The sequence below is a fragment of the Sinohyriopsis cumingii genome, chromosome 6, assembly GCF_028554795.1.
Source record: "Sinohyriopsis cumingii isolate HCF-2022 chromosome 6, ASM2855479v2, whole genome shotgun sequence".
In the NCBI taxonomy this organism is placed as follows: Eukaryota; Metazoa; Mollusca; class Bivalvia; order Unionida; family Unionidae; genus Sinohyriopsis; species Sinohyriopsis cumingii.
The window spans coordinates 158753352-158768178 of NC_142966.1; the positions used below are offsets into that span (position 1 = coordinate 158753352).

Here is a 14827-nt window from a genome sequence, read left to right on the forward strand (position 1 = left end):
AAAACTAAATGTACTGGTACATAACACTGACATGAAACTGTGCAAAACAAAATGTACTGGTACATAAATCTGACATGAAACTGTGCAAAACAAAATGTACTGGTACATAACACTGACAAGAAACTGCAAAACAAAATGTACTGGTACATAACACTGACATGAAACTGCAAAACAACATGTACTGGTACATAACAATGACAAGAAACTGTGCAAAACAAAATGTACTGGTACATAACACTGACATGAAACTGTGCAAAACAAAATGTACTGGTACATAACACTGACATGAAACTGTGCAAAACAAAATGTACTGGTACATAACACTGACATGAAACTGTGCAAAACAAAATGTACTGGTACATAACAATGACAAGAAACTGTGCAAAACAAAATATACTGGTACATAACACTGACATGAAACTGCAAAACAAAATGTACTGGTACATAACACTGACATGAAACTATACAAAGCAAAATGTACTATTATATTATAATGGCATGAAACTATACCAAACAAATGTACTATTAGATTACGCATGCATAACTGTAAGCCTTTTTAAGTTCTAACTGAAATTCCCATACATTTGCATTAATATAACAGTTTTAAATCTCATGTATGTAAGCACTGTTGTACCACCAGTATTCAAGGAAAAATTAACTTAGATTTAATATGCAACTAATTGGCATAAAATCAAAATACATAATATTTGACTCCACCTCAGTAAGATGCACTCATGTTTTGGGGATTTTCCAAAAAAATGTATACTGTACCAATAATGTAATATGTAAGTAGAGAATACTATTTCTGTGTATACCATATGTCAACATTGTGTATCTAGAGCAACTTATGGGCAAATAGAAGGCCAAGGTTTGTTAATTCAAATAATTAATTTTGATCCATTCCATTATATGTATGAACACATGTCACTATGATGGGGATTTCTCCTGCCTAGACAACTTTCCATGGGAAAGGTTAAAACCAAGTAATATACTTTCCTCTGAAGTGCCAAACATAAAACCTAGTGAAATATGGGCACTAAAACAAACATAAAATATACCGGAACAAAGATATAAAAATAAACCATGTTTATTATCTAGGAAAAAAATCATATGATGAGTATGTGTAGAAATCCACATATGTAACAGCTTGCCAGCAAGAAATGTCACTTTGCTTAAAAGTACAATGGTTCCTCATTATAAACCATTTCAGTATAATAATCCTTGATATAACACAGGTATGGATACAGATTCCATCATAACACTATCCTTGATATAACACAGGTATGGATACAGATTCCATTATACCATTAACCCTGATATAACAAATGCATGGGCACAGATCTCAATATATCACTATCCTTCATCCAACACAAGTATAGTAATGGATCCCACTATAACACTGTCCCTGACACAAAACAGGCAGTGTAATGGATCCCATTATATTGATAGAATTATAACTTTCCATATAATGAACCCCATTATCTATCCATGCATCAAGGTTCACTTTCAATGGTTTCACTGAAGAGCACTATAGTGGGGAATCATTATATTAATTCACATTTCCCTTTAACAAACTTAAAAGTTGAAACAGTCAAGCAGACTGGCAGACCACACATATGGATACTGACTAATATGTCTCACTATTAGCTAAATCAGCTACAGGCAGGAGAAAAACTTGCATGGTTGCAGATACATGTACATCTAACTGAATAATTAAAATATATGAGCATTTAATAACGATATTACTTGCATGGTTGCAGATACATGTACATCTAACTGAATAATTAAAATATATGAGCATTTAATAATGATATTACTTTACAAAATAGAGATTCTGTTTGAACTACCTGCAAAGCTGAAAATATTTTAAGAAAAATATCACAGCTTAATGATAATAACTGGTTATTAAATGAATTTTGACTGTCACCCAATTTTAGGCACAGCAGAGTTCAAAGTTTATAGAAAACTTAAGTACTTTATTTGTAAAACTGATACATTTTGCTGCAACAGAAGCGAGAATACCAATCGCTGTTATGCCAATTAATATTTTTTCCACAAGAAGGCTCATACCAAAAATGTAATTAATTATATAATCATGATAATTTGTAGCATATATTACATAAAGTATTTGAAAACTGAATTATTTCTTTTTGTGTATTCCATTATAAATATGTATTGATATAAATATCAATCTGACCCTAAACTAATATAACTGGCAGATAACAATGTAAAATAATTTGTGGGACATTTTTAATAAAAGGTTTTGAAGTTACATATATTTTATTTTAGTACTCCAAAGGATAAGCTTAAATACAAGGATAACATTAATGAATGTATCCTCCATAAATGATATACAATAATAATGTTAAATGCATAATATGTCAAATGTGACATCCATCATGCAAACCATTTAACAACAAATAATAGAAATAAAATTCAATAATAATGTGTCCATTGTTTATAAATTAAAATTTCCATCAAGCAAACATAACCACCATTAGCATACATCTTGATGTTCAGTGACAAAAATAATTTGCTAATGCACATAAATTTCAAGAAAATGAAATCCACAACTTCAAAACATGGAAGTGATAATCTTCATTTTAGTCACCTGACATGCATCAAGTTATGGCTTACATCAAGGAACAACAATTAAGACTCAATAATTGACTATTTTTCAAGGTGAAAGTGACAGAAATTCTGTGTCAACATAAAAATCTCATCTCTTTAATACTGACACATTTCTAGGTGTTATTTATATTCATAAAGTTACACCATTTCTTTATGAATACATGTGCAGTAATAATGTAGTGATGTAAAGGATGTGATGTGATGTGATTTGGATTTTTAACGTAGCTTTAACAATTTTTCAGTCATATCGCTATGACGTCTGCAATGTGGCAGTTTACAGTGATGTCTAGCACTGGGGCATCATGCTGCAGACATGTAGCATGATGTCCCACCCAGTCACATTATCCTGACACCGGGCCGACCAGTCCTAACACTAACCTCTTAATGCTGAGTGCCAAGCGAGGCAGCTGTTAGTACCATTTTTGTAAGTCTTTGGTATGACTCGGCCGGGGATTGAACCCATGACCTCCCACATCTGAGGCGGATGCTCTAACCAAGAGGCCACTGGAGTGGTAATAATGTAAAGGAAGGCACTGCGTTTATGTCTTTGAAGTCATTTCATTTTATGATTAAAGAGTTTTCATTTATTGTTTTCTTTTCTAATCAGTATTTTTGTCAGTTATCATCTGATAAATATAATCTTAAGATGGGGTTCTTTTTTATATGAAATTCAAATAAAACTTGTTGAATAATTTAAATCCTCTGGACATCAGGACAACATAAATAAACATTTCAATTCTTTTCGTTCATTTGAAAATAATCTCTTTAATGTCCTATTTTTCTCAGATGTTAAGCTCCCATTTCTTAAGATTAGTCCATCCAAGACTTTGTGATAATCTGAGGTCACCAGGAATTATCATGGAAACAAACTGGATATGTTTTGCCTGAAGATGGAGAAAAGTCATGCCTGAAGATTTTATGAAATTGCCTCCTATTTTACAAGTGTAAAGGAATATTTTAATGGGGCTATGTGACTGCCATAGCATTCGGATGGAGTTGCATTTTGGCTATGCGACTAGTATGGCAAATCTGAAAATAACAATCAGCAATCAGCTTTCTAAACACAGATATTTCTATCCACATATAAAATATTTCACAACATTCTTTAAAACAAACTGGAATAATCTGAAAATATTTTTATATAAATATAAAAACTAGTACAAAACATTAAAACAGTATACAAATTACAATCATGGAGCAAATGATGTATTCATATCACTTTAATAGTTAGAAATGTTAAAGTAATAATTATAAATGAAATATAAATGTATTAAATAGTTGTAGATGACTATAATTTTCAGCATAAAAATATCAGCAACATCCTAAAAGCCCAATACAAAATCAAGTTAATATTATTTTACAAGAGTGCAATAAACAGCATGTCTTGCCGTCTTTTTTACTACCATTGAACTTCACTTTTCAGCCTGATTAATTATTGTAAAATAAGGTTGTGGACGTGAGTAAAGTTTAATCAAAATTTCTGTAGTGACATTGACCTTGTAGCATGAGGCATAACTGGCTATGTCAGACACTGTAAAGTAAAGCTAAATAATACTTTAAATTTACATTAAAATATCCTCATTGGTTGAAAATGTATGCCTTTATATGGATAGAGATGACTGATTTATACTGATTTTTCCCCTGTGATGATCTTGAACTTGCAGCAGGAAACATGGCTGTTATATGTGACAAACTGTCAAGTCAGGATATACAACTAGTTAAAAGTTTCATTAAAATGTTTTAAGTGGTTCAAGCATTATAATCTGGACAAGGATACAAGTCATCAATACATTTTCCCATCCTGTGACCTTTGCCTTGAATCAAGGAGTGTGGCTGTGGACATCTGACAAACCACCTAAATATAATATATAGATTAGGCTCTGGTTTCATTAAAGTATCTCTCAGTGGTTCAAAAGTTGTACTCAAAAGTTATACTCTGCATAAAGACACAAATCACAGAATTACATTTTTCTCACCATAACCTTGACAATGAGACATGGAGTGTGACTATGGGCAATGTTGTATTAAAATATCCTCAGCGATTCTAAAGTTATACTTCAGAGAGGAATATATCACAGAATTACATTGTCCCTTGCCGGGGGCATGACTATGTTACACAACATGCTGTCTTGTCATTATACATTCTGGGGCAAAGTTTCATGAAAATCTCTTCAACCATTATAAAGCTATGGTCCAGACAAGCATATTTTAACTAATGGACAGAAAAACAGACAACATCACTTAAAGTGCCTGCACATCAGCACAATACTGGCTATATGGTAAGTTACAAAAATACAAAGATAAATAAAGTATACACATGTATGATGAAGAGATCTGATTATTCAACACACAATGTGATACCTCTCATCATTATTCTCAAATGACAAGAAGACAAATCATATGGAAGAGTATCATGAATTTATGTTTTAAAAAAATGATTTGCCTGAAAAAATGATAAGAAACTTGATTCTCCAAGGGGACCTTCCACTAAATTAGGGCCAACTGACAATGTAATAGTTTTTAAACGTCAAAATTGATACAAAATTATTTTTTCTTTAACAAAACAGCTTTTCTATTCTTTTTGTGCCCTTCATTGTAATGCAATTCTGGATATAAGACCATCACACCAAAATTTTCCAATAAATACAAATATATTTACATTTCTTTTTTGCAATATTCATTAACTTGAAGGCGTATAAAACAATCTAGCTGGTTATTGTCATAAACTGTTTGTGTAATCTTTATTTGTCTTTACGTAGGCACTATTGTATGTGGTCAGTATAAAATACTGTTATCAGCAAGAAGCAATAAAGAAACTGAGAAATATCATCAATGCAAGTCATGCCAGACTGGCTTTTGAGCTGTGCATCAATACAAAACTGATCACACAGTATTTCTCAGCATGCAGTAGTTAATCCCTAATCAGGGAAATGGATTATTATATCAGGAAAAGATAGAAAGTCACAGCCCTCCAAAACGGTGTGCATTATTCCACTACTTGATGGAAAGTGAAAGTAACATTTATTTGTTGCTCATTTGCATAATAAACCCCCAACAAGGAAGTCCATCAGCATAACAGGGTCCTACTGCATGATTATTACGCAAATTCTATATGAACACTGCCAGTACATGTGAACATACATAGTACATCTAGACCAACAGTACATGTGACACACAAGAAAAAGCCAACATTTAAAACAATTGTAAATTATGTGGGTCAGTATGTGGTATTAATAGTAACAAAGCTTTTACTTAATTAGCTTACTGCTTGCACTAAAGGCAACTAGTGCGGTCAGCTCAGTTCAGCTTCTCAATGATACAGATTGCCATACATCAATGGTACTTTTTATGGAGGAAGTCTCAGAAAGATCCAAACTGAGTCACTGATAGTTGACTGTTTTTCATTTGGATTTTGGAAATTGTCCTCCCAGAATGATGTCATCAGTAATGTTAATGATGTCAACACGAACTATTCCAATGTTGTCCCTCTCTCACTAGGGCTGCATAAGCAACACCATTCCCACTTATCATCCAGTTCAGCATGTAATGCACTCCACCAGTTTTCTGACAAATCTCTACTGCCATGAGTGATAATATCTTGGTATAATCACAAATAAAATCTGCTCTCATTGAAGAATTTTAATCTATACACATTTTACTGAGATAAATAATCTACAAATGCTTGAGTGAAATATTTTATTATGTGGTATAAACTCTCATCATAATGTCTAACACCTTTCAGCTCCATGGTCCTGTAGGCACTTTTTAACTGTTCTGTGTCAGGTGGCCTCACTTACATCTCTATTGCCAAATTGTTGCAGTTTATGTCTAATTTCTATTAAAGTAATTAATGGTCTCTAATAATTTCAAATGTTCCATATATAATTCTTCCATATCTTGTTAAAGAATTTATCTTCCACCACCATAGGTCCCTTGTTACCCAAATCACAAGATCACACCCATATATTAGTCACTGTACTATTACATAGTCAATTCTGACAGTACATTCCCCTGTGTATTTCTTTTAAAATTTGCAACAGCTGCAGGAATTTTAAAAAGTAATCATGGGTTTCCCCACTCTTCATTTATCTCCCCCTCTTTTTCTTACTCTTTAAGCTGGACTATTCTAGCAGTGTTAAAATAATGTCTTCCACCTGTGGAATTTACTTTTTTGATTTTATTCTAAATACACTTACTCACTTGCATCAGATAAAGAATTAGCTTTGCTATAAAGAGATTTACATGTAATGTGTGTCTGAATACTCCGTTTGCTGACTGCTATTTCCAGTACGGTGTGTCTGAACACTCATTCTACAGAATCCCATTTCCTGTATGGTATGTCTGAACATTCCATCTATAGACTTATTTCCTGTATGGTATGTCTGAACATTCCATCTATAGACTATTTCCAGTATGGTATGTCTGAACACTCAGCCTGCAAACTGCTACTTCCATCAATGACTACACAAAGGTTTTCTTGTTTTTTCTCATTATGTTTTTGGTAACAGGGCTTTAGAGTCAGTTTGTATTTTCATTATTATCAACATCTACATCTGACAGGTAAATTATTTTACCTCTTGCATGGAACTGTTTAGATAAAAGTCTTTTTTTTTTAAACAACCCCAGAAGAAAACAAGAAAATTACTATATATTATATAACTACGAGCAGGAATAATGGAAGTAAAAAAACTCGTACCTGTAATGGAAATAGTTTTAACCAGACTCAGCAATATATAGCCAAGACTGTGCTGATGTGTGTGTATATATATATATATATATATATATATATATATATATATATATATATATATATATATATATATATATATATATATATATACTATAGTTCTAACAAGCTGTATGCATCAAGGTCAACTTAAACAAGTTGAAAAATGGCTGCTGGTGATGTCGGATTACAGCAGCCAAGATTTTATGGAATAACATAGACTTACACCAAGAAAAGCCATGCAAAACAATAATTTTTGTTTTACATAAAAAGATTTGTTTACAGAGTTTTTTACAACTATATAAGAAATAAGGTCATAAAGTCCATTACAACTACATGAGATAAGCTCATAGTGTCATAGTGTCAACGACAATTACAGGAACTAAGCTCACAATATCAATGATAACTATAACTTCAACACCTACAATCAATTCTTCTAACAGTGATTGCACAGGAAGAATATCATTCATGTAATCTGTGATGACAAAAAAAGCACTTGTGGCAATGAATTTACAAAGAGGTTAACAAATTTAGTATTTTTACATGAAGTTATTACACACACACACACACACACACACACACACAGTTTCATTTAAGATTTAAAAAATGGCCTGGATGTCACTTTGATGTCTTATGCAAAAGGGGACAGTATTTAAAGTCATGGGCATTTTGAAGAAGGTACTATTTTTCTGAAAAACAGTACATTCACAATGTATTTGGCAATATATGAGCTTGTCTTGAGCATGGAATGTATTTCAGGAGCCTTCTGAAATACAGGGCCTGATTTCGGAACATTCTAAGGTGCAAGCAACCTTACAGTCAACTTTCTGATAAAGACAAAAGTTTGAGGTTGTATGTATCTGAATACTTTATCAAAGCTCGTTCAGGCTGACTTCACAAAGTCGACAGGAAACATTCCTTTTTTACCGTTCAGCATCCCCCACTGCCAGCCACTTGAATTTTCAACTTTTTCAAGCAGTACTATGTTGTCACCAGCCTAAATTAAACAGAAAAAACAAGAGGTCAGAGTAAGAGATGATAAACCTGTTGATCAAAACGAAACAATACATTATAACTAACGAATATTAAAAGCTTATTCATGTCAAAAAAGGTCTATTACATGATACAAATTACTGTAAATGATTTGGATGCTGGAAGGATCAGGTTTCTGATGTGAAGGAACCTGAAAAACCAATCTGGACACATGACTATGTATATCTTTCAGAGATGCAAGCAATCGTGTTATTACTTTGATCTCCAGGCACATAGGTAATAACTCGGAGACAGTACATTCTCACTAACTACAGTTAAACTTTATAAAGTCATTAAAATCATTTTTAAACAAATATACATTTTTTCCATAAATTATGTTTACACCAAGTATACTTATCCAATCACATTAAGAATTAACTCCACTATATGCCAAATCTAGACTTAATGGAATAATGAAAAACTTTGTTTTAAATGTGTCTTCCTATCTATATATCATACAGACCTCAAAAATAGTATCTATAGGAAGTAACTTTTCCAAGATGCCATTATCTCCTCTTGCCCCAAAATATGACTAAAAGTCTACTAAAAATTCTTTATGCCTGAGACAAATATCAACAAGGCTGCTCTACATTTCTGGGGAGGTATGGGAGGGCTAATCATATTGTGGGAGGGCTAATCATATTATGGGAGGGCTAACTGTATTATGGGAGGGCTAATCGTATTATGGAAGGGCTAATCATATTATGGGAGGGCTAATCATATTGTAATCAGGCAAGAACCCATCTGAGAAATATAATTTACAGTACAGATTTTCTTCCTCTGTAGAATACATTATTTACCACTGTAATATTAAAAGACAATGAGGAAATGCATCCAACTTCTACCAAGAGGATATTATGACTTGGGTCATCATGCGAAGGAAAAACACTCTCTTAGGAATCGGCAGAATTAACCAAGAAGTAAGCAAGCAAATTGAAAACCATGAATCCTTACACAAAATGCAAAGAGATATGAGTGCTGTTTCCCTTACCAAAAGAAAATATTAAAATGCAAATCCAGTGAAAGCCCAATGACCATTATAAAGTTGTACTGCCATTAATAGGGTCTGGTGATCATCCTGATAGCTGCCAGCAGACATACCAGGTTTAGTTTCACGAAGGTAGAAGCTTCATTCCGACTGCACATGCCAATCAGTAGCCTCAACAATGTCTCAGATTAAAACATTATGTTAAAAAGCAAGGCTCACATAAATGGAATCTCATATCAGAAAAATGTTTATGTGTGTGTTACTGTGTGTTTCAAGTAGCATGTTAAACTATGAACCACCTGCTTAACCACCTCTCTAAAAGAATCCATCATGGAAAAATGTGAAGTCACTTTCTGATTTTTGGCCCAGGACTTTTCATTTGCCAGTCAAGACCATTTTGCAGCCTGACACCTGATCTTCAGAATTACTCTCAGAATCTAATTAAATGGAACAAAAGTACATCCCCATAACCTGTCCCAATGACCATGGAATATCCCCATAGCCTGTCCCAACTGACCACTGGAATATACACTACACACTCCTCTGGATCTGGAACCAGAAAAATGGCAGTGGGTAACTTGTGGTTCCACCTAGTCACAAAGAGCTCTGGATGACCACAGGCAGTATAGATTTAAAGAAAGAATTGTTGGTGTAGTGACCACTAAGTCTGAAGAATCTGGCCTCTCCCTGATAACAATTCAGCTAGGACATTCAGCCAGCAGGGGATATGTCCTGTCTGGACAGTGATGTGGTACTGTAATCAGTAATTAAGCATAATAAAAAAATGTTCATGGTGTGGATTGCATTCAAAGTCTGTGCATGATTTCAATTCTTTAGGCAATGCACTGACTTTGAATATCAACTCAGTCAGCCACCAAACAAAATCAAACAGTCTCTTATCCATGTATTAACTTTGTCAACACACTGTCTACCCTCCCTCCCAACAAAAACAAACTGTCTCTGGGTCAAACACTTAACACTGAATGTCAACTTGCTGTCAGTCACTCCAATAAAATCATATAGTTTCTGGGTCATGCACTAACTCTGAACATTAACTCCTGTTACTTCCCCTCCCCCAAATGAAGTCAGTCAGTCTCTGGGCCAAGCACTAACTATAAATGGAAAGTTTTTATCAGCCCCCCCCCCCCACCATAAAACCAGTCTTTTGGGCATGCACTAACCTTGAATGTCAACTCATTGACAGCCTCCCCAACAAAATCAAAAAGTGCTTTTCCAATGACATCTCTTTTGGATTCGGTGTCAGCCTTAACCGCACCTATAACAGACAAATATATGCCTTTTTCATAGGAAATAGAAAGATTTACCATATAATCACACAGAAGTTGAGTCCACCACATAACACTCTGGCAGATCAAGATCTATGTTGTTTCTTCAACTGATTACTCCTAACAAACTGCATATACCCAGAGCTGCTGGCACATTATATGATGACAGCTCTAGGTCTGTGTAGTTTTCAGTTGGACTCAACTTATAATCAAGTGTATACATTAGCTATTTACATTTTCTTCAAGTATATACAAAGGGCATGTAGTTTTAGAAGAAATATTATGTGTTATATTTCTATAGCATAAAATGTATTTCTGTACTAATGAAATGGGGGTCTAAGAACCTAGCATACTGTGTAACCCTGAAGAAGCCCCTATAAACCAGTTACTGAATGTTTTATATCCAACAAACCATAATACCATTAATGATGCAGTGAGACAAAAATATCTTGTGTTTTGGAGTTGTCTGTTTTGACAACTGATTCTTTTTGAACACAAGAAATTCTGAGGAAAAGTATGGATATCAGGAGACGAAAATCTTAACAAACAATATTGCAAAAGTTTATTCCTGTTGACAAATGAAAGAAAATACTTAGACACTGATTCATTTGGGGATGCATGCTGCTAGCAATTGAACTGAAAACAATTATCATACAATGAAATTTACCATCATCCTTGAATTATTTAAAAAATGCATCGTATTCTGCTGTTCTCTCAACCATTTTAAATCAATGGTCCAAACAGAAATGGTCAAGTGTTTGTGTCAAAGTTAGGAATGCCTCACATTTTCTTCACATCTGTCTCATAAAATATCTATATAATGACAAATGCTGTAAAGAGAACCCAATCAATTACCATGAGACTGGCTCAGGTTAACAAAATTAGCTGGAAAGATTCCTTCTCTTCCATGGACTCTCCCTTTCAACCACTGGTCATCCACATTCTCCAGAATTTCAATGATATCACCCTCCTTGAAGGTCAAATCCTGATCTGTCTGACCTTCAAAGTCATATAATGCCGCTGTCTTCTGTGGAGACTGCTGTGAAAAGAAGTGGCGCATTAAATTAATAAGAATTAACTTTAGGATTAAGTAAGTAGTGTTTTACTGATCTGTCTCAGCTCTTCTTTGTTATAACGCCCTTCATTATAATGTTTTATTGATCTGTCACAGATCTTCTTTGTTATAACACCCTTCATTATAATGTTTTATTGATCTGTCACAGCTCTTCTTTGTTATAACGCCCTTCATTATAATGTTTTATTGATCTATCACAGCTCTTCTTTGTTATAACGCCCTTCATTATAATGTTTTATTGATCTGTCACAGCTCTTCTTTGTTATAACGCCCTTCATTATAATGTTTTATTGATCTGTCACAGCTCTTCTTTGTTATAACGCCCTTCATTATAATGTTTTATTGATCTGTCACAGCTCTTCTTTGTTATAACGCCCTTCATTATGTTTTATTGATCTGTCACAGCTCTTCTTTGTTATAACTCCCTTCATTACGATTTAATTCAGGATATAACGTGCACTGCTATTGACACCATGATCAAAATTAAACCACCATATTTAAATTGGTCTGTCAAATGACAATATGGCTGAAAAAAGATCAAAAGATTAGTATTATATACTTATATCCTTTAAAAAAATTATTATTTGACAAAATTAAGCACACAAATAAAATAAAGAGAACAAATACATTAAATTTAGATAAACTGAAATTATTACTATACATTTGACTGGTGGTATGTTTCTTATTCCCCCCACCCCCACCCAAGGGACATACAGTGCACATAAAACAACAATAACAATAACAATAACACCAACAATGACATTTGGTAAATACTATATATTCAGAAATTATAAAAATAAGGTAAACCTGTATACAGTGGTCGCCAATGCGCAACATCTAGTTTTACCTTTTCCCATGAGTGACTGCTACTGACAGGTTTAGCTATGCTCCATAATTACCTGCACAGTACTTTTCTTCACAGAAGTTTTCTTCTTGCCATGGTCGGCAGTATGTAAGTTAAGTCCTGCCTCTTCTTCATAGGGTGGAATTTCGAACTCAGCATCAATGAAATTAGCAGGAAATTTCCCCCTCTTTCCTCTGGCTTCACCAACAAGCCACCCTTTCTTTACAAAACCAAGGACCTTAATTCTATCTCCCTCCTGAAAGAAAACAGAATACAAACTTCTGTACATGATGGTAAAAAGTAGTACAAAAATATTTCATTTGTAAATTGTGAATGATTGTATAAGAATATGTCAAGAGAAAACTGGGATGACAAGTGGTATGAGATTATTTCAGGAGTAAATATAGGTAACAAGTGTTAACTCTCAGGTGTAAACTGAAGTGATAAGTGATATCAGAATATTTCAGGTGTAAGTATAGGTAACAAGTGGTAGATTTCAGGTATAAATACAGGTAACAAATGGTAAATTTCAGGTGCATATTTGGGTGATAAGTGATATCAGAATTTTTCAGGTGTAAATGAAGTAGTTGAGTGGTGTCATAATATTTCAGGTGTAAAATGAGGTAAAAAAAATTTACCTAAAATAATACTGACACACAATTATCAAGTGCACAAGAATGGATCTGCATAATGGAATTTTATTTCTGGATCTTTTATCATATTCAAGTCATCACAAATTAATCTAGAAAATTTTCTGTCCTACTTGTCTCTTTCTCAGAAAATTTTATCTCCAAACAAATAAAAGTTAATTGCTGAACTAACAGGTGTCTGTAGGAAATACATTGTTTTTATTGAAATAAATCACCATCTGACACAGTTCAAACAGATATTTCAACAAGGACTTTCAAGTACCAAAAAATAATTTCAGGCACTAGAATTAATTGTGTATAAACTTAGGGATAATTTGATTACAATATGTAGAGTTCACAAAATTTCAGAATTAGGTATTTTATTCTTAAACAAGAACTTGGAATATTTTTGGTTAATGCAGGCAAATGTAAATACATTGTAGTTAAAGGGGTTTCGTGGTATTGGGGCAGAGGTGGAGTCACCTGATCTACATCAGTTTCATAGCATTCCAATTTGCTAGTGTTTATAAGTTCCTGACTAATTTATGTTCAAGAAAAAAAATATCTTCTAAATTCATTCTCCCAGTTGATATTACATTTTTGTATGCTTGTCACATTTGCCATGAGACTTCAAAAGCTCTTTACTCATTGATCTAGCTGAGGTTACTTTGACTCTTTCCAAACATAATGATGGCGGGGACTTTAGAGTTACAAGTCCCTAATTATACTGATAATGGGCATGTTAAACTTACAAGTTCTTAATTATACTGAAGGAGGGGATTTTAGAGCTAAAGTTCCTAATTATACTGATGGTGGGAATTGAAGAGCTACAAGTCTCTAATAATACCAAGAGTAGGAACTTTAGAGCAACAAGTCCCTAATTATACTGAAGGTGGGGATTTTAGAGCTACAAATCCATAATTATACCAATTGTGGGAACTTTAAGGTGGTGACTCTAGAGCTATAAGTCCCAAATTATACTGAAGGTGGGGACTTTAGAGCTACAAATCCCTAATTATACCAATGGTGGGAACTTTAGAGCTACAAGTCCCTAATTTTACTGATGGTGGGAATTTTAGAGCTACAAGTCACTAATTATAATGATAGTGGGGACTACAGAGTCATAGGTCCCTAATTATACTGAAGGTGGGGACTTTAGAGCTACAATTCCATAATTATTGCAATGATAGGAATTTAGAGAACAAGTCACTAATTATACTGAAGGTGGGGACTTTTGAGCTACAAGTCCCTAATTTACACCAATGGTGGGAACTTTAGAGCTACAAGTCCCTAATTATACCAATGGTGGGGACTTTAGAGCTACAAGTCCCTAATTATACTGAAGGTGGAGACTTTATAGCTAGAAGTCAATAAATATTATGATGGTGGGAATTTTAGAGCTACAAGTCCCTAATTATACTGATCGTGGGAATTTTAGAGCTACAAGTCTCTAATTATATTATTGGTGGGGACTTTAGTGCTACAAGTCCCTATTTATAATACCAATGGTGGGACTTTAGTGCCACAATTCCCTAATTATACTGATGGTGGGCACATTAGCACTAAGGTTCAGTGCTTTGACATTTTCAGCTGAATTGCCAAATCTAAGCAATTAT

The 14827-nt window shown here is 33.7% G+C and overlaps 1 protein-coding gene across 2 annotated transcripts in view; it reads right to left on the minus strand.

The window, feature by feature from the left end:
• Window positions 1-1073: 1073 nt before the first annotated feature.
• LOC149798375 (uncharacterized) overlaps window positions 1074-14827 on the minus strand; it is a 73813-nt gene continuing 60059 nt past the window's right edge. For both annotated transcript variants that reach the window (XM_089963536.1, XM_089963535.1), the window contains exons 15-18: window positions 12638-12838; window positions 11519-11702; window positions 10559-10653; window positions 1074-8354 (exon numbers count right to left, since the gene is read on the minus strand). In XM_089963536.1, the coding sequence (XP_089819662.1) occupies window positions 8241-8354; window positions 10559-10653; window positions 11519-11702; window positions 12638-12838 (594 nt within the window). In that variant the 3' untranslated portion in view covers window positions 1074-8240. The remainder of the gene's footprint in view (window positions 8355-10558; window positions 10654-11518; window positions 11703-12637; window positions 12839-14827) is intronic.